Here is a 20,881-nt window from a genome sequence, read left to right on the forward strand (position 1 = left end):
GCTATAAACATACCAATACCACACCAAAACATTTCATTAAATCTGAAATGAAACTGTGCTCATTATTTTGGAGGAAAATTAATCTGAGAGAAAGGTAAGGGAAAAACGCTACATTTTATTATTTCATAAAACTGACCAAATTGAAGAGTTAATTCAAATTAAATTATTATTTCTGCTTTCCTAATTTACTTTATTCCTTATACATGGTCTTTCATCTCACTTCATTTCAACCAGGCAGATTCTGCAATTTAGGAAGAAAATACAAAGTGGTACAATACTTTAACTGTTATAAAAATAACCACAGATTGTCAGGTCAAGACAGCTTGCTGAAAGCCAGAACAAGTCCTTGTATATTATCTGCATCCTATTTATAAACTAAGTGTTTGGTTTGTTTTCAAAGAAAAGGCATGACTGCATGAAACCCCTTGCTCACAGGGAAGTACAGTTACAGGTACTCCAAAGCTACAGGAATAACAGTCTGTTAACTTAATTCATGGCTTTAGTTATGTGTTCTAATGAGCTATACAGACAGTAAAATGCAAATTTAGTTTGCTTCTAGAGTATTGCATGACATTAAGCACTTTTTGAAAAGAAAACAGTTCAAGTCGTGTAAATGAGCAATTTGATTTTTTTTGTTGTTGTTCTTTTTAAAAACAACCAAAAAAAACCCCAGTAACACCAAAAAAAAAAAAAACAAAAAACAAAACAAACCCCCCACAGAGCCTGTCTTCTTAGCAGCCTCCCCCATCCCAGCTTCATATCACCCTCCTGAGCATAAACGTTAGACACAGCAAGAACCAATTCATGCTTCAGAACCATGATTTTACAAAATGGATCTGAATGCATTTCACTGTAATTAATAGCCAGCCAGCAAGCCAAAAAACCACAGTAACAGCATTTGAGCAGCCAGAGCTATGAATGGCCAGTGGTCTAAAAGCCAGATGAAGAACCACGGTGTGGTTGTGGGTCACAGCAACTGCAGATGAGTGGAACTGGAAGACAGAACAGAAAAGCATCTACAGCACATCTTCCCTCTTACACCTGAAGGATTTAACTATATAAACATACCAGGAAAACCTGAATAGTGTGTATAAAACCAGGACATGGTTGAGACATTACTGTTTAAAATGAAGAGTCACAATTGATGATTATGGTACAAAATATCATGTTTTACCCCTTCAGGCCAGTTTGCAGAAGACTAAACAAACCAAAGCAAACTAGGATATGCACAAATGTGGTTATCCCAGCCAGTCTTGAAAGTAAATAGATTTCAATATTTTTTTCCCAAAGCAGCACCATGATTTCTGGAGCAGGTCAGACTTAATGTCTACAGCCTAAGTCTAAATCAAACCCCTCATATTGATTGCCTGCTCAGTGCCTCAGAGCTGGAATCAAATAGCAGCAGCTAGCTTCAAGCAAACATGACAGATCATGCAAAACACATCATGTTATGATGTTAACTCTGGTGGAGATACAGCCTTATCCAAGATGGATGATATCAGATTTCCAGCAGAAAGTTTAAATATAGTGCTCGGAGAACCCCTTGGGGTCAGAAGGAGCTATTAATGAGTTTGCTGAAGACAGAAACAAACAACAGTTATCATGCAAGACATATTTCAAGCTTAATAATAAAAACTGTTTTCCTTGTTTCATAAAAAGAAACTAAACATTAGGACATGCCCACTTAGGATCTTCCCCTGGCTTCCAGCATGCAGAAACATCATTAAATACCTAAGTACCTATAATGCCTTTCTATAAACAAAGGTCACATGAATAGTGATCAGGTCTACACACTCAGATTAAAATAAGGTAGAGGAATTTTTTTTCTAGCTGGAAAAGGAGAGCCCTGTTAATATCTGAATGTGGTACTTAGTCTGCAAGAGCTAAACATGAAAAAGGATATGAGAGCTGTCACAACCCCCGTCACTGCCCCCATCATGAAAGAACCACTGAATATTCCCAGGAAAACACCAACAGACTTGAAAAATGCTGCTGCATCAAAAGCATGGGTATTTTCACCTGTTGGCTGGTAGGCAACTATAGATCTAGGAAAAAAAAGTAACACAATGAGAAGTTAGAAGTTGCATTACAAAGTTTTATTCCATTACAACATCTGAGCAACAACTGAAGAGGCAATCCCATACTGAAGGGAAATTTGCCTTTCTGGTTTAGGTGTGTACAAGGGATCCTAGGAAGTGTGTGAAATGTTCACTTACTCAGTTCAAGACAACCCATTTACATTTAAAATAATATTTCTTGGAAAAAAAAAGAAAAAAACGGAAAAAGAAAAAGAAAAATGGAAAAAGAAAAAAAGAAAAAAAAAAGAAAAAATGGAAAGAAAAGAAAAAGGAAAAAAGAAAAAGGAAAAAAGAAAAAGGAAAAAAGAAAAAGGAAAAATAGAAAAAAAGGAAAAAAGGAAGAGGAAAAAAAGAAAAAAGGAAAAAGAAAAGAAAAAAGGAAAAAAAAAAAGAAGAGAAAAAAGAAAAGAAGAGAAAAAGAAAAAGAGGAAAAAAGGAAAAGACGAAAAAAGGAAAAAGAAAGAAAAGAAAAAAATAATAAAAAGAGGAAAAAAATAGAAAAAAAAAAGAAAAAAAGGAAAAAAAAAGGAAAAAAAACATTTTGGACAAATACCAAAAGCAAGTAAGTAATTTCAGAGTAGAAATCTAGGCATTTACTTACGAAGATAAAACAATGGCCACGGCGTCATTCAACACACTCTCCCCAAACAGAAGGGCATAGAGATCGACATCAGCATGCAGCTCATTGAATATTGCCAGCACAGTAACTACAGAAAGGAAGGAAAAGAAAAAAAAAAGCATGCTGGCTGACTTCAGAAACAACTGAGCAAGATGCTGGAGCAGACTTTCCAGTTTGCCTCAAGGAACAAACCCGAAGAATTGAAGCACAGGATAAAAATGAAGCTGGAAACCAGACAAGTCATGTTTACCTACATGTAAGTGATTCCCATATCAGTTCTAGGGCAGCTCCTTCAGGAGGCAACTCTGTTGTCCTCCCATCTGCAGTGTTTCTAGGAAAGGCCCCATGATAATTGGCATGGGGCAAATAAAGTACTTCTACCAAAGCACTGGTGTTTTTTGTAGAAAGTTCCATGTGTGAAAATCAACAGAATGTTGTGCAGCTCTTGCTGTTTGTAAAGGCTGCATGGATTGCTGACATAGCTCTATTAGCTCAGCCATTGTGAAATAATGCTAATAAACCTAAGTATTCTCCAAAGCACACACTGTGTCACAGGAGTGTGCATTCATTCCAAATAAGAGGACACAGTCTTAAGTTGTGCCAGGGGAGATTTAGGCTGGATATCAGAAAGAATTTTTTTACGGAGAGGGTGATCAGGCAATGGAATGGTCTGCCCGGTGAGGTGGTGGATTCTCCATCCCTAGAGACATTTAAAAAGAGACTGGATGTGGCACTCAGTGCCATGGTCTGGTAACTGCAGCGGTGGGTCAAGGGTTGGACTTGATGATCTCTGAGGTCCCTTCCAACCCAGCCAATTCTATGATTCTATGATTCTATGATCTGAAAAGGGCAAGACTGCTAAATACTTCACCATCCTCTAAAGAAACTTCAAGCTCACAGTCTTTCATCTCAAACTGAAGATGTTCCCATATATGAGCTTCAAAATTACGTGGTGATTTTTGCATAAGTTGTGTGCAACCCCCAGCTGTTCAGAGCTCAGCTCAAATCACAGAAGCTACTTCCCATTTTCACACAAATCACCACTGAGCACCCCACATTAGTGGTTTTAAATGTCAAGCTTCATACTTCACCACTCCTTACCACAGCCCCTGACACACACCAGCTCTCCAGACTGACCTGCCAAGCAGAGACACCTCTGAAGAGTCTGCTGGGCTAGATTATTTTGGTAAAAAATCAAATTACTTTCCCAGAAGAGCATTCTCCTGCATACACTTGTTAAACATGAAGTTCATTTGAAGGAGAAAAGAACAAATTTCCCCACACCTGAAGAACCTAAAAGCCTCAAATATTGCTCTTAAATCATCCAATATCCCAGGCAATGCATCCAAAGAAGGAAATCCTTCTAGATTTGCAGTCTTAAACTTGATGCACACTCAACAAAAAACCTACTGGGGAAAGTATTTGAACAGGGAAGTTATATTTTTCCCCAAACATTACCATCACGTCATACCAGTCGAGCACCAAGACGACAGAGAACAGCTTTAACAGCACTCAGAATTTGTGTACCTTTCAGAGCAGGGGATCAGAGATACCAGCACAGCAGAACTGACACTAAAGTGCTGTTAATATCTTCACGCTGTGTAGCCAAATATCCTAGAAATGGGGTTATTTTCAAAAGTTATTAAAAAATGTTCAGCAAGCTACCTGGATCAGTGGCAGATATTATTGCACCAAAGAGGAGGCAGTCGGTATAATAGAATTTACCAGAGAGCTGACCCACCAACTTCATTAGTTTCACAACTCCATACATAAGATTCCTGAAGAGAAAAAGATAAAACAGCCCAAGTCAAGCAACTTGGTGCATTACAGACAGGCAAAGAAAAAGCACAAGCAACACTATTTCAGGTGGCCCTGCTTATGCTACAATTGTTAGACACTGCCACAATTTAACACTAAACTCTCAAAACATAAATTTCAAGTGATTTATGACCCAGAAGATATAATTTAAAACCAGTAAGCAATGAGTAACAACTGTTCACACACCCAGTACACAGAATCTACAGGTTGTTTTCTTTTTTTTTCACCAAAGAGAACATTTTCCCATTGGAAATTCCCCTCAGTATGGCTTCTCCCACCACAGTACATAGGCCAAAATCTCTGAGCTAAGAAGAGCCTTCAAAGTACTTTTCTAGTGAAATTCTTTGAGAAGGAACCAAGGTCAACTGTGCAGTTCTGGATTTCTGTATTTCAGAATACACATACACCAGACTACTATGTACAGAATAAGAAACCCTATGCAAAGTAAACCAACATGACTAGCTATCTCAAACTAACTGTGAATGTACATATATACACATAAAATTATATATATATATATATATATATATATACACACACATGCAGAGAGAGTGCATGTGCATGCATGTGGGCACTGAAAGGGACACCTCTATAAGTCTGACAGCTAAAATTCTATTGCAAGTACTGTTTATGAGTCAAATTATATTCTGTTCCAGCAAGAGTCTAACAAGGTTTTATTTTGGACCAGACCAAAATGGCACACTTTAGTACTGTGGACTTGTTGTCAAGTGATTTGAACTTGACAATATCATTTCAAGGGACAGTTTTGTTTAGAAGTGGGACAAATCTCAGTGAAATTACATATGCATTTTTGCCTGGAGGATACACAAATAAAATCCTCAAAACAAACATATTACAAAATTGAGGCAGTCTGGAAGGCTCAGCACACCCCCTTTCATATAGCAAGGAACTGGTATCAGAGAGTTCACTTACCCAATAATAAAACAAGAGACTGCTGTTCCTAAAAAGGCATAAGCCAATATGGACCCCAAATTCCTGAAAAAGTGTCTCTGCATGGGAAAAAAGGGTTTTATTTACTTAATTAAAACAAGTGCTATCACCTGTTCGAAAAACACATAGCCCATTACTATACTTGCATTAATTCATAGAAACAGTTCTCCATTTCAGAGAAATGCTCCAATTCAATGTAAATTTTATCTGATATCACTAAATTGAATAAACCAAATTGGAATCATGTATTAAATCCTACCGAATACTAAATAGCTTACTGACAGGAAGCATTTCACAAAAATGTTTTCATAAGAGGTGTAAGAGTTAGCTGCAAAACTGAAAACCAGCACCAATTCATAGCATCTTCAAGCAAGAGCAGAGTTCAGGTCCTTCTGCCATTCAGGGTCTGGCACACCCCCACTGATTTCAGGTTTGGGTCCACTTCCCAGCATAATTTACTGCATTTTGAATATTCAGGAAGGACCAAAGCAATTCATAGCACAAACATATTTACTTTTAATGAAACTGACATTAACTTCTGGCAAAGTTCAAAGGAAAACAAATCATCAAGTTTAAATAGAGTTTAATGTATTTATAGTAAAAACCAAATGTATTTTAAAACAATATGATCTAGCCACCTATAGAGGAAATAAGATTTTTCTTACTGCCATTAAAAACATGTGTGAAATGGAGACTGCACTCCTCATCAAATCAGCATCTTGCATTTTTTAGAAAAACTTTTTTTAAAAAGTTATTGTCTGCGTATATTATTACACTTACTTTCTTCAGGCTATAACCAGCATGAAAAATAATTGGAGGTAACAAAATGTTGAAAAAGACTTCTGGGTCAAATGTTACCTAAAAAATGAAATATGAAACTTCAATTAGAAACAGACATACACAAATGATTAGGTCAATTTCCACTTTTTTTTTTTTTCAACTACTATTTTTGGTTGTTGAAACAGCTACATTGGCCCTCCAAAGTATTGATCATTTCTGTACATATGCAGCAGCAAAAAGCTGCAGCACTTCTTGGTAAACAGGATCTAGAAAAAACAGGCAGTACAGCCACAGTTATTGTAAGTGAATCAAGTCAGAGACAAGACTGGTTTTCAGGAACTGGGATTATACATCACTTCCACGTAATTCAGTAGTAGCTCCAAATAGCCATGAAATGCTACACTACAGCAAGGAGTGAAAGACAACGTTTAAAATCCAAACAGAAGACCTGCATGCATGTGAGACTCACTCAGTTCTCTTCACCCCCTGTCTAAACACAGGTTAGAAGACAAACCCAAGTGTGCACTCCCAGAATAGGATTAATTTCAGCTAACTTTATACATCCATAGCAGACAAGTAGGTATAAGCAGACACCTAAGCTCTCTTCATAGTCAGCAGAAAGAAGTATTTTTAGGTTTCAAACCTTGAAGTCTAAATCCTAGTTTGAAGCTGCAAATGCTTAAAAATCTAGCTTTGATACACCCAAAAGTTGGTTAATCCCCTGACACGGAGTAGAGTAAGAAGCCAAACAGTAGATCTGAGTAACAGTTGATAGATTAATTTCACTTCCAACACCAGACTGTCTCATTGGGTGGATTATAGGGATGTAAACCAGAACTATCTCCTGACAGTAAATAAATGTAGATGTCCTAGGAAAATAAGCCACTAAGAAACAATCACTTTTCACAAGAAATTATTATTTTCCTTATATTGCTTTATACAAGGCAGCATCGGGCTTTTTTTGTTCACCTTGTTCTACAGACTAGAAAAGTACATTAAGTCTTCAAACACCAATTGGAGGCAATGGAAAACACTATATACATGCAAGAGAGTACAGTTCACCAGCAGCAATGTAATACAGAAGGTCCTTTTGAATTAGGTATTGAAGTGCTGTTACTATCAGAAGCACAGACACTTGATACTACCTAGTGCTCAAAGGAGATGGAAAGGGGAGGAGGCAGGGCAGTGCAGATAAAGGAGAGACAGTCAGTCAAGCACAATAAATGATCTACCCTCACCTTTCTCAACATATCATTTTGCTCCACGTTGTGGATCTTCCCAGGGCTTATTTCCCCTTTGAGTGTATACTCAAAGAACTTTCCACTGACGTTGACCAGCAGGGTTGTAAATGGCCTGTCCTCCTGAGAGCAGCTGAAGGGCTTGTCGTGGCCACTGGTAGAGGGAGTCCCATATCTCAAGATCACCCCAACTATGAGTCCTGGAAGAAAATTAAAAATCCATGAGGCTGATTTGCCACTCCCATACCTAACTTTCTAGTTTCAAATAACATCCAAGATGTAACGCATGAACCTTACAAGCATACGTGCAGCGTAAATATTTTGCAGTGAATATTTACTGTCAGTTTCCTACAGAGGAAAAGAAGCCCTGAGCACATCAAAACTCCTGATGAAGTCATAAAATCTGTTATCTGCCTGAAGTGGCAAACAAAACACTTTGTTTTGTATTTTATCTTTCTCACCCTCATTCACACCCCTAACAAGTAAACCCTGAGTTCAATGAGAAGCTAAAAACCAGGACACATCAAATACATTTCACCTGCCTAAGGTCAGCACTGAGCAGATACACCATTGCTGGCACATAAATACTGAAAACATATGACCATAATTGAGCGGAAACAGTGATGTTTGGCCATAATCTTTTACAGCTGCAGCAAGGATGCAGCTTTTCTGGCAATTTTAAGGAAGCAAACAACACAGTGCACAAGCTCCTGCATACTCTGCAAACTAAAATTCAGATGACACACACAAAGAAGCCAACCAAAGAAGTCTTTTGCAAGCATTTTCCACATTTCATGAAAACAAAAATAAAGGTAAAAAAATGAGCAACTGTAAGAGATCCAAGAATCAGGAATGTAAGTACTAGTCAAGAAAGTCTAGGTAAAATCCAACCAGAAAACACTTCCAGTAAATGTATCAACTTAAAAACGCATCAAACACAATCACAAAAAATAACTTGCAACATAAAGGAAGGGCCATGAAAGGAGACTGGAGAAGCATGAGGTTTTAACTGACGAGGTTTTAACACTTCCTTTTACAGGGTACTAAGATAAGAAAAAGACCCCAGTTCTGCACAGAGAACATGTGAGAACAGTCAAACTGGTTTTGGTCTGGTAACAAATTGATACCCACTAACAAATTGATACCCACTTACTAACGACTCCCCTGTCGCCTGAGGATGATCTGCAATTTAATCCTTGTTCCAGACAACTGCAAGATGAAGATGGATGTTTGATTCTTTTGTTTAGAATGCAGTAGTCAGTGCTGGCTGTGCTCCCTGTCACCCTGTCTCTGCAACCATACATCTGTTCTCCGAGATGCTAAATGAAGTTGACAGGTAATGATCAGATAATAAATGAGGTTATAACACAGAAAAAAGTACCGCCACACAGCACTAAACCCCTCAAACTTATGCTTATTGCACAGTGTAAGGAGTACCCCTAAAAAGCCAAGACAACTGTACCCCCTAAAAAGACAAGACAAAGAACACACCTCTTTTTCTTCCACTTCAGAGTGAAAAGCACAGCTTTAATGCAAGAGAAGGTACAGCAGGTATTTGCTGTAACATTAGCAAGAAGCTCATCTCCAGCCCTCTCTCTCTGCTATCAAGACAACATAGTGGCAACAAGATCACGAAATAGCAACTGTAAGGTTAAGATGTATTTTATTTAGAAAAGAGAAGTACATACTCAAAGAGAACACAGAAGAAGAAACCCCCCCCCTCAGCAAGATAAATCTACTTACTGGAATTTAAAATGCTGACTATTTAAATACAGAAGCATGCTCCTAACAACGCTGGAGCATTTTACAGCTATGTGTGACAGATGCAGCAGAAGTGCAGCTCTGCACAAAGTGACAGGTTAAGGGCAGTCACCTCCTACCACCTGCACTACCAGTTAGGGCTGGAGACATTGCCACCAACCCAGCCAGGCAAGCAGATTTCAAAGCTTTCTGCTGCTCTCACCACCCTCACTCCAAGAAAACCCCAGGCTCACAAAATACATCAAGAAGACTGGTTGTGTTAAAAACCTACCAAGCCAGCATCAGCCAGAAATCCTGTAGTAAGCCAGAAATCAGAATTAAAACCGTACAGATGAGCTTACACATAGGAGTGGCACAGAGCCAAATTATACTGCTACTAAGCTAAGAATAGAGAGGGGGACACTGACAGACGTAACAGCTTCTTAGGCTGAGAGAATGTCCTTCAGTGAATCCATTGCAAATGCAGATGGGAAACCCTCACTGCTATTGCATTAGGGAGATGCACTGGAGAGCAGGATGTGATCACATTATACAACTGGATATAATCCACACAAAAACACTTCCTTTCCAAATTTATCATATACCAGTTATTTTAGAACAAGTGTATTTGAAGTGAAGTGTATTTGAAGATACAGCAACTCCATCCGTAACCGATACCCAGTGTCTGAACTGGAACATCCTTTAACCCTCAGTGTCCCAGCTAGCACAGCTACAGGGGAACATCCTGTTTTCATATACCTTCTGCTGATAAAATACCAAACTGGACAACCTTTGGCCCCAGCACCACGTTGTTCAGGAACATCTGCTGGCTGCTGCCAGGCTGCTGTCTCACAGCAGGATGCAGCTGGGACCAGAGGGGCTGGTGTCAAGGCAGGAGGCCAGCAGAGGCAGTGGCAGCTGCTCAAGGCAAGGTGCAGCTACGTGGGACTCTTGTGAGAGGAAATAGGTGTGAAAATAGAAGGAAGCCACACAACTACAACAGCTTCATTAGCCAAGAATACTTGGTAGTTCAAAAAGGTGAGTTGCAAGGGGAAAGTTCTTGCAGAGGCACAGGCATACTGATATATTTATCATGCAGTCCCAAAATAATAGGCTTGGAACATTAGTGTGAAATGCATCAGCTGGACACGTTTGAGATGTGAGCTGAGGGAAGGCTGAAGTAATTAATGCTCTTCAAAAAAAAAAAATAATAATTTGAGGTCTTCATGGAAAACCATATGGAAGGATTTTCAGTTTTCTGATAAGCATCAAGTCTTCTACATGCTTAAGACTTACTGGACTTGCTATACAATTCCTACATCCTGTATCACTTGATAAAGCAGCATTAATAAAGCTTATAAATTTAGTCAATCCCCGAGGTCCAAAAAACCAAAAAACCTAAGCACTTTTTGGACAGACTGAACAGCCTGATTTACAGCTTCAGAAAGGATGCCCTGCGATGAGGTGTTTTATGGGAAGCCAGGGCATTCTTTTTAAGTTCTCTCTGGATTCTTGATTTCAAACATTTCTGGAAAATCAGAGTTGCAGCTGCAGAACAATAACATAAAAGAGAGACCCAAAATCACTCACTGGATAGACCTAGGAGGATACTCTAGACTTACTTCTCAGCCACTAAGACAAGCATAAAATCAGTATAGTTATTTGTAAGCAAGGGGAGGGATGGATGCTGGAGGCTAGAAACAGATACAGCAGTATCAGCATACAATTTCCATGTCATTTTCTGCATGACAAGGTCTCATTGGTGAAGAGTCAATCAAGGACCTGAATTAATTGACCAAATATTTCTCTCGCTGGTTAAGAACATTTTACCTCTTAAAAAAAAAATCCCTACGGCCACTTATCCAGTGCTGTCTTTTACTACAAGACTGTCACAAGAGCAAAAAGAAAAATCTAGAAATGGGCTACAAATCCAATTTTGAGAAGAGCCTTACTTTCAAAGTTTGGGGTTTGTGGTTGGCTGTTGAAAGGGCAAGTTTACATCACGTCTTAAAGACTTAAGAAGGATAATCACAAAACTTAGTACTCAATACTTACGTTGTCACTTTTACCAAAGAAAGCATTTATTAAAGTATCTTGCATGTACAATGACAATCATACATCTGGTACACAAAGAATCTGGAAATAAAGCATTAAAAAAGCTGGGAATATTTCTTCCCTGTTAAAACAAAACACTACTACTACTAAAAAACCATTTTACTTCAGACATAATCAACACCAGCCTACACAATACACCATGTAAAATGGCATATTTACTGTTGGAGCACAGAACTCACAGAAGTGGGAATATGACTTCAGATAAGGCAGGCACAACCACGAGCACCTGCCCTTGGTCAGAACAGAGCTGTGTGTGGTTTCCAGCCCAATTCTCTGCTGAAGAACCTGCCCTCAGGCTCCAGGGAGCTTCAGCAGGCAGCAGCCTGCATGAACTACACTCCACAGCACACGGTGCACTCAACTGAATTCCAACTCTGCATCAGTGGGCTGGATACATGTGTGAACTCAAACCTGTCCAGATACCCTTGCTTTCATATGCTCCTGGGGAAGTGTCAGGCACTGAATATTGAGGGCCCATCCCTAGGCAGTGTGGTTTGTGTTAACCAGGTTTCAGCATGAAGGAAAACTCAGCAGAGATCTTACTGCTGTTTGCTGGGAAGATGAAGAAGAGAGGGACAATCTCTTCTGAAAAGCCCATGGTAATTTAAGACTAAAGGCATTGCAATGCAGGGGAAAAGGTATTAGGTAAGGTCTGGTTTTTAAACAATGAAGTGGATAAGCACCAGAACAGGTTTTCCACAAAAAGGATGTATAATGTCCTTTCTTGGATACAACCAAAACTCACATGAGTATGGCCCTGAGAGACCCAAGATGTGGAGGGCCTGCTGCAAGCAGAGGTCTGGACAGGATTACCTCCAGAGGTCCTTTTCAGCCTAGGTTAACCAGCAATTCATACTCTTTTCCATGAACATTTGGACCCTCAGACAGGTACTTCGTGCTGCAAAGGTCTCTTTAAAAAAAAAAATTAAAAAAAATCTACTTCAGTGTTTTCTGGGTCAGTCTTAAGGATTTTTTCTTAGGGATTTCTCTTGCTTTGGAGTTGGGTTTGTTGGGGGTTTTTTTGTTGTTTAAAAAAACTGCACTGCTGGCTCTAAAACTAAATCAGAGAAGAAGAAATGGCAACATAAGTCTGATCATAAAAGCCAAAATAATTTAGCAGAACAGGAAGGGGATACTTTCACTTCTTCAACTCACCCTGACTTTCCCCCTGCTCCAGGCCTCAACTCACCCCCTAGCAAGCAGGCAAAGGGGGTGACCAGGAGATGTTCAACTATTGTTAAATCACATAACTACAGGAAAGCAGCAGAAAAAAGCACTTCCTAGTAGTCTTTAAGTGTAAAAGTAGTAATCTTGAAAGCAGTAATGCAGATTGCCTCATTTGTCAAGATGGGCAGAACTGTCAGCAGTGAAGCACAGCCTCACCTCAGCACGTGCCCTGTCCCACAGGACATTCCACACAAGAATAGTTTATTTTGGATACCTGGACACCAGCTTCCTCATGGTGCAACGTGATGGTGTTTGCTTTTGAAAAACCATGTAAAGAATATTGAAAGGGATTTCTCACATCTGAAAGTCTAGATATATTTTCCTCTGTTCTGCAAAACTGAACTTTTTACCAGCTTGAAGACAAAGATGAATTAAAACTTAGCAAGTATGAAAGAGAGCCCTGTAAATATTTTCAAGGCAGAAGACCAGTAGTAAGAATAAAATACATTATTTAACAGCTTGTTTTACTATAGGATCTTTGTGTACATCAATGTACCACTGCTGGAAAGTTTTACCTTAAGTAGCTTGAAACATCAACAGGAAGAGTGTTTTTTCTAATACAGGGTCAACCTTTGAACTTTACAGTCCACACTTTCAAATCTGATGGTGATTCATGAGGAAGTTTCAACACTTCTTACAAAGTAATTCAAGCATTGTTCCTGATCCAGAACTGAATGGGTAATATTGCACATTAAAAAAAAAAAAAAAAATCACAAAGGTTACACACCACCTCCAGAAGCACTAGCAACCTACTCCCTATACCATTTGTTTGCCATTCACTCCGTTATCCTGTACAGGAGTGCAGAGGAACACCTGTAGATGACCTCTTGAAGAAGAGCTAAGCAAGTGTCTGCAGAGCTCCAGAGCTCTGTCAGGGTCTCACACTCAGCATTGCCAAACTATCAGCTGCTTTCTTCATGGTGCAACGCTGCCAGCATGGCTTTCATCAGCCTGTCACATCACTGCAGAAGATGTGAGACTTGAAAAATGGGAAGCCTGTTTTGAAATTAATCCTTGTCTTTGCCAGTTTAAGTTTAGCAGCACAAACACGAGACAAGTCCTCACCACATTTCAGTAAAAATTAAAAAAAAAAAAAAATTAAAAGAAAGAAAGAGCAGCAAGGGGGAATAGAGGAAGCTGCTGCCAATTTCTAAGACTGAAGGAAATTTTGGGGATATCCAAAACGCTGAATGCCACATTCAAGGTCATGCTTTGTCATTGCCTTAGGGCTATTGTAGATAAGGAAGTTAGAAGACAATAACAAGCTGGTAATTCTTCCTTATAGGCACATGTTGCAGTATGCTATCAAGAGGCCATTGCTGTACTAAGCATTTTATTCACTTTTTAAATAAACTAAACACAGCTTTGAATTCAAATAAATATACTACTCAAAGAAGGTACTGAGGCACTGTGCAGAAGCAAATGTCAAATTAACTTGCTGGCTCTACACTGCTGGACACATTGCACAGTGTGCACTCTCACCTTCTCACAAGCTTTCAGTTCCAAAAAATTTTTGGGACTCTGTGATGGTCAAAAATGTTTTCTGACTAACTGCTGCTCTGGTTTTTCCCAGGGGGACTAATTCTTTTTCATGTCAGGTTATGTTAGTGTGTTCTACATGCTCATACGTATAGCGAAATGGTCAAAAAATTTGACCTACAAAGACAGGCAGATACTATTCTGTAATGCACATTCTTACTGATAATGGGATCAAAGAACAGGCTTAAGGTAGAAAAAAGAATAACTTAAAAATACAACTACTGAAATATTTTGAAAAAATATTGCTTTGGAAATTCAGTAATTAATTTCTAAAGAATTATTAAATTTCACAAATGCCTTTGCATTTGCACATGAGAGTTGTAACTCCAGAAAAATTTGTTTGTTCCAAAAAAGATGGCAACCACAGAAATACAAGCATAAAGATGTAGCAGAATAATAACAATTAAGAAAAATTGCTCCCTGCAAGAACAAGTGGCCTCTGGCCCAAGCACAGGACTGTGAGTCAAGGCTCCTGACCCAAATCCCAACATTACCAGTGACTCATTGGAAGAGCTCAGATAAGCCACACAGAAGATAATTTAAAGAGACAAGCTCAACTCAGAAATAAGACACCATAGCCATAAAGTGCACAGGTATTTGTTAGACACTGCAAAGAAGCTCAGAGTCTACAACTAATCTCAACTCCCCTTGTTCACATATTTTCAAGTCCATTTAACAAAAAAAACATCATTTCATGCAACATAAGCTTAGCACAGCATTTGCAGTTAAACATTTTTATAAATAACATTTCAAAAGATTCCTTGTGCTTTCAAAACTAGAAGTATTACTGCATAGCTCTAAAAGCCAAAGCAGTGAAAGCCATACACATACTAATGTCACACACATTCCCAGAGGTGTGAGAAGCAATGGGCAACCACAAAGACCCCAATCTCTGCCCACTCTGTCTCCCTCTCCTTGCCCTACTCCCTAACAGGAGCTGCAACTGCATCCCCTGCAGCAGAACCAGAGCTGAAGCATTTATTTCAACACAGACTTCTAAGCCAGGTGAGGAAAACCCCCAAAGACTGAGTTTCTTTCCGTGGGCACATTGGTGACCATGCTGGCAGGCACCCAAGAACAACAGCAGGAGCAGCAGCTCTGTGGTATATATCAGAAAGCTGCCTATTTAATTTTTGTGCTTTGTCACTGCATTTCTCTCCATTTGCACATGCACGCTAGGAACACCCAGCACATCATAAAACTCCTCAGAGTCCAAAAAAGAATAATGTCAAAGTGCTTGCTACAAAAAGCTTTACTAAAATATCACCTGGTTCAGGCACTAGGAAGAAATGGAGCTTCCCAGTTTTAAAGAATAAAGCCCAGACAATAATTATCATCCCCTCCCCCCTTCTCCCAATGTGCTGTAAATCTTCAGCAGGAGTTATTAATCTGTCATTGCAAGGAATCAGGATTCAATCTGCAATCCAATTGAAACTCATTGAGTAGCAGCAATGTCTTTGCTGACACTGTCATTTAATTTTGAAGGCTTGACATCAGGAGAGGATGGAGGGGGAAGGGGCATAAATTGTATCCATCTTGGCATGGCTTTGGTTTCAAAACCCCCGAAAAACTCCACAGAGAGCTGGTAACTATAGATAAGCCTGTTCTCTTGCTATGAGGAGTTCTGCATCCCAGCCCCAGGCTTCTGTTTATTTGAAGAATATTTAAAGAGATGGATGTGAATGGAGGCCTTCAGCCTAAAAATCATTTCTGGGAGTTCCTGATTAGGATAGGGGCTGAAGCAAAGTCTTAGGAAGAAAAGAATAGGAAAAAGTTCAAGCAACGGGAGTGAACTAAAATCTGCATCAGAAAGGTGTTCAGTTGTCTGAAGGAAAAGTTGCCACTACTCTTCTCAAAGGTCCCCAAGCCCCATCCATTTACTGACAACACAACCTTGTACTTGTGGAACAGACAAAGGTTTCAAGCTGACCACATTTTTAAGGAAATATTCTTTGGTAAGTCAAGTCCCATACTCTGTAACTGCTGGCAGAGGACCAACCACCACTTGTAAACAAGATGGTTTGCAGCTTACAGGGAAATGCACCAACCCAAAAGACAGACACAGAGCAAGGTGACAACTGGTTTTCCCTGATCATTATAGCTGACCATAGAAGCCTTGCTATTGCAATACCCAAACACACAAAGTTTCAACAGAAATCTGTCCCATCTCAGAGGCAATCTGTCACAGACATCTCTCAGGGCAGAGTAGAGAAGCCATGTGTTTCCTCACTTTGGACTCTCTGGGTGACTGCTCTGAGCATGAGTACTACAGCTTTGGCCATGGCCTTCCCACAAACACACCACAATTCTTAATCCCACCCTACAGCTGCTTAACCCACTGACTCAGCTGCTCCAGTATCCCTCCCATTTTACATGCTAGGAACGAAGGAAAAAAAAACAAACAAAAAAACCAACCCAAAACAAAAACAACAACAAAACCAAACACCATAACAAACAAACAACAAAAAATCAACAAACAAACCAACCAACAAACAAAAAAAAGCTACCACAAAAAAAACCCAAAAAACCCAAAAGCCAAGAAAGACACTTCTAGGATGTTATGAAAAGCTGAACAGAGGAGCAAAGAAATGAGTTATTATTGCTTGCTCAAGACTGTCTTTTCTGCTTGCATATATAGTGTAAAACTTAAACACTTTTAGGACTAGCTGAGGCAAATGAGAGCTGCCACAGCCCCACAGTGCATGAGCAGTTCTGTGATGCTTCCGTCTTCCTGACTGATTCCCAGGCAGGAAGAAGAAAGATTGCACTCTGAGCTGCTAGAAGAAAAGCCAGCCAAAAGCTCAGCCTGCTCACAAGCAGCACATTGTCCAGAGGTCCCACAGCTGCAATTCCCAACCTCCTACACAGCCAGTTATCACCCTCCTCCTTCCCTCCTAAACTGGGACAAGCTTCACCTCACTCCAGTGCAACTCATCCTACAGCTCCTGGTCACTAACTTCTTGCTGTGCTCCCACTACAGACTGATGCCTCCTTGCCTGCTCCTGCCAGACCCCAGCTGCTGCCCTGGCCTGACATTTCTGCCATCCCTTCCAGCCTTTTTAGCAGCAGTGGTGCCAGCGTGATGCCCAAGCCATCTCCTCTGCATCCCACCTCAACTCTAACTCTAGCATGTCCCAGTAGTGGCACAGATGTGGTTGGCAACCTATGATTTCCTGTCCCCTCCTAGTCCAGAGGTGACAGCTGAGTGCTAGTAAGATGAGATTTACTAAAGAGCCCCCCACCAGGATCTTGGTGCAAGACCCCTTAGCTAAACAGAAGAAGGTAAGGAGTAAAACACCCTTCCAAAGGCTGATATCACTTGCTTGTGCAGAACCACTGCACACCTCATCAGCTTGCTCTTACCCTAGCCATAATAAAATTAAATGCATTAAATTATTTCTTTATACTGTCTTTCAGCCATCCATTCCTCTGCCCTGCATATTGTCTCAAGCAAATACAACCTCAAGAAGAAACATAAGATTCTTAGGCTGAACCAGGCTTTCCCACACTTTTTCAACACAGCTCCCAGCTCCTCACTAAAGTCTTGAGTTTTGACATTTGTCATATAAACACTGTAAAGCAATTCTTGCATCCCAAGAATTTCTGAAATGGATACCATTTCAGGAAGATACTGAACCAAAAGCAGGATCTTCCTATTCCACTTGATTTACACCACTGCATTTTCAGAGATGCTTCAGATAAACATCACCAAAATATTCTCTAAACTTACTCTTTTTTCATTACATTATTTCTATCAATACAAGTGGTTAACTATGTCTAACTAGTTCAGTTAGAAAACTGCTTAAGTCAACTTGCATTCAAAAGAATTAACTACATATGGTATGTACAAAAACATGGGAACCCACACATTAGCCATCAGAAGCATAAACACACACTTTCCATAAATCTAAAGGACAGGGGACAGACTCAGATCCACACACGAGGTAGCCCAGAGAGCAAGGAGTCCACAAAGCCAAACACTACTGCTCCCCATGCAATTCCTTCACCCTTATTGCATACACAAGTTCAAGTAGCCAGCTATATTACTGCTCAAATGTAGCCTTCATGGCCTTTTTTTTTTTTTTTTTTTTTTTTTTTTTTTTGTGAAATACAGCATCAGCAAATTCTGGCTTCACTTTCACTTCCCCAAAGATGCTTTTTTCTTAGACCAAGAAAATGCTTGACAGAATAATGCAAGCGCCAGTGACAGCAACATGCAATTCAATATAATGTATTTGATTTACTGCCACCCCAAACCACAATGAAGAACCTCAACTCAATAATAATGTGGCTGTTAGGGCTCTGGTATCAGGTAAATAGTTAAAACTAATGCAAAACCCCCACAACAATGGTTTGTGTAGATAACAGACTATACTACCTTGCACCCAGCTGCTAAAATAATCTACACCTGTCCACATTGCTCATCAAGAGTGCTACCCTCAGAGTACATGCAGGTCGTCTTTGCAAAAAAAACCTTTATTTTAGAAATCACATGCTAGAGCTATGATTTTTAGACAATGTGCGTAAGAGAATGGATGATAACCTGGACACTTCGGAAAAACACCTTTTGCAACTTTATTTCTTAAAAAGGTATTTACTTTTAAGATCTGTTACCATATGAATCTGCAGGTTAAATATGAGTGTATGTGTATTTATTAATACCCCACAGCAGACAAGCTGGACTGGTAGCTAAGACACAAAAACTGCAGATTTGCATCACTCATTTTAAGCCTCTGCTTTGCTTCCATCAAGCTTAGCTGTGGTAATGTCACACTATGTATCTTAACGTTTTTAGGGGAACATTTAGGAAAAGTGAAGGGCACTTGTCCAGAGCCTGAAGGAAACCCAGCTGTCATCTTGTCCCCTTCTAAGCATCCAAGCTTGCAAGCTGAGAAACCAGCCAGAGCCTCAGCTTGCCTGTTCCTCCCATCACTGCTCCAAGTCAGAAGTTTTCCTTTCATCCCACTGCTTCAGGCTTCCAGCCCAATGGAGCACCTTCAGCCCAAGATGATACTTTCTACATCCCAGAAAACACGTTTTAATATATCTCAAACTATTAGAGTCGAGTTCATTTACACCCCATAGGCAGACACAGGAACTCCACTGTGCAATTCAACTTAAAGTCACAGAAATGCTATAAATGAAGTTCATTTTCTGCAGACAGTGAAAGTCCCCAATGCACTTGAAGTGTTCTTATTTAATGATTTGCCTTTGAAAAGCCACAAGCAGTTTGCAAGAGCCCCCATGTTTGTCTGTCAGGTTGTGCATCAAGATGGGTAGAGAAAATAGAACAACAACCAATGCGAAGAAAACAAATTAAGGTGTTGAAGTATAAGCACAGACTGAAGTCTGACAAACAAATCTAATACCAAAGGTCAAGCTCAAGTCCAAAATGTAAAGACATCTTAGGAGAAAAATATGAAGTTCCTACAATGCATTTCCAACTTCTATACATAACTAAAGAAAAAAAGAAATTATTAAAAAAAAAAAAAAAAGAAAAAGAAAAAAAGAAAAATCCAAATGTAATCCTTTTTTCCTTTCGATGTCAGTTGAAAGTTGCTAAAACCACTTTTGAGACCTAAAAAAAGCCACTTCCGTGGGTTTAAAAACTGAAAAGTTTTTTTGAAAGAGCTCTAGAAAACGCCCAAACCACATAACTTAAAGCAGTGCTTTTCAATTTTCATTATGCAGCTTCTCACAGGAAAATAACCTAAAAGTGTTATCTCCAGCATGGATTTCCTTGGTGAAATAAGGCAATGTAATGACAAATACTTCTATGTATGACTTTCTAGAAATCAGACAAAACAGCTCACAGGCTAAAGGTCTGCAGGAAGAAGGCAGCCAGATTCTTTGCTTAAGCTGCCCAAAACTCAGAAAAGGCAGCTGGTTCAACAGCAGCCTTTAACTTGAGCAAGCAAATTTGGGATACAAGGTGCAGTGGATGAAGACTTGATGCTACTACGAGTGCAACCAGTGGCAAGATGCAGACAGCTAGCAATACATTGACTCTGCATCCGAGGACAAAACCAGAGTTCAAGCCAGAAGTTTGGAAATGAAAGAGCCCTTATGCTTACAGGTGCTGTTCAAACCAGTTCACTCAGTCTGTATTTCTGTGAGATTTCCCAGGGCTTTTGGCAGAACACAGTTTGTCCTCATGGAGCAGCCCCAGCTGCTCTTCCCTAGCACATCAGCAGAGCTTTTTCTCCATTTCACCCACAAATGCAGGTTGCACCTCTCAGGCAGATCCTGAGCATTCAGCTCCCTCTGGAAAAGCCCAGGTCCCAGTGAGTCCCTCAGGATCAAGCAGACAACCAGAACACACAGGCTGTAGCTCTGCCTGGGCAAGCAGCCTCTGCCAAGCCACCAACACTCACCCTCCTGAAAGGGCAACCCAAGGCTTGCAGGAGCTCCCACTGACCAAGAGCAAACCCATAGTCCTGCTGTGCCATATAAAGCATTCATCCTGCAAACTGCTTAAAAGTTTAATACAACAAGAGTACAGAGCCACAGAATTGATGATCATTGCTTTACACTCCAGGCAAAGCCTGATACACCTCTGTGTTTTGCAAGCACACCTCTGAATGTAAAGAGCCTGCTGGGAACTCGAGCAAAGGCATGAGGTGGTTTTCAAAAGAACTGCTCAGGAGTGTCAGGATTGTAAATAGTCAGGCCAGACAAATTGCAAGGATGTCAACAAGACCCAAGACTTCGCAATCAACAAAGACTGAGTGGTCTCTCTGGTATGCTCACCTAATGCTGCTTCAGATTTTGAAAAG

The 20,881-nt window shown here is 39.9% G+C and overlaps 1 protein-coding gene across 3 annotated transcripts in view; it reads right to left on the reverse strand.

Moving 5' to 3' along the window:
- SLC9A7 (solute carrier family 9 member A7) overlaps positions 1-20,881 on the reverse strand; it is a 76,810-nt gene that overhangs the window by 34,313 nt on the left and 21,616 nt on the right. For 2 of the 3 annotated variants that reach the window (XM_071746783.1, XM_071746772.1), the window contains exons 2-7: positions 7,485-7,684; positions 6,247-6,324; positions 5,449-5,525; positions 4,363-4,475; positions 2,680-2,785; positions 1,904-2,045 (exon numbers count right to left, since the gene is read on the reverse strand). In XM_071746783.1, the coding sequence (XP_071602884.1) occupies positions 1,904-2,045; positions 2,680-2,785; positions 4,363-4,475; positions 5,449-5,525; positions 6,247-6,324; positions 7,485-7,684 (716 nt within the window). The remainder of the gene's footprint in view (positions 1-1,903; positions 2,046-2,679; positions 2,786-4,362; positions 4,476-5,448; positions 5,526-6,246; positions 6,325-7,484; positions 7,685-20,881) is intronic. The other variant, XM_071746761.1, reaches the window with a different exon arrangement.

Source organism: Heliangelus exortis, chromosome 1 (assembly GCF_036169615.1).
Source record: "Heliangelus exortis chromosome 1, bHelExo1.hap1, whole genome shotgun sequence".
NCBI classification, from domain to species: domain Eukaryota; kingdom Metazoa; phylum Chordata; class Aves; order Apodiformes; family Trochilidae; genus Heliangelus; species Heliangelus exortis.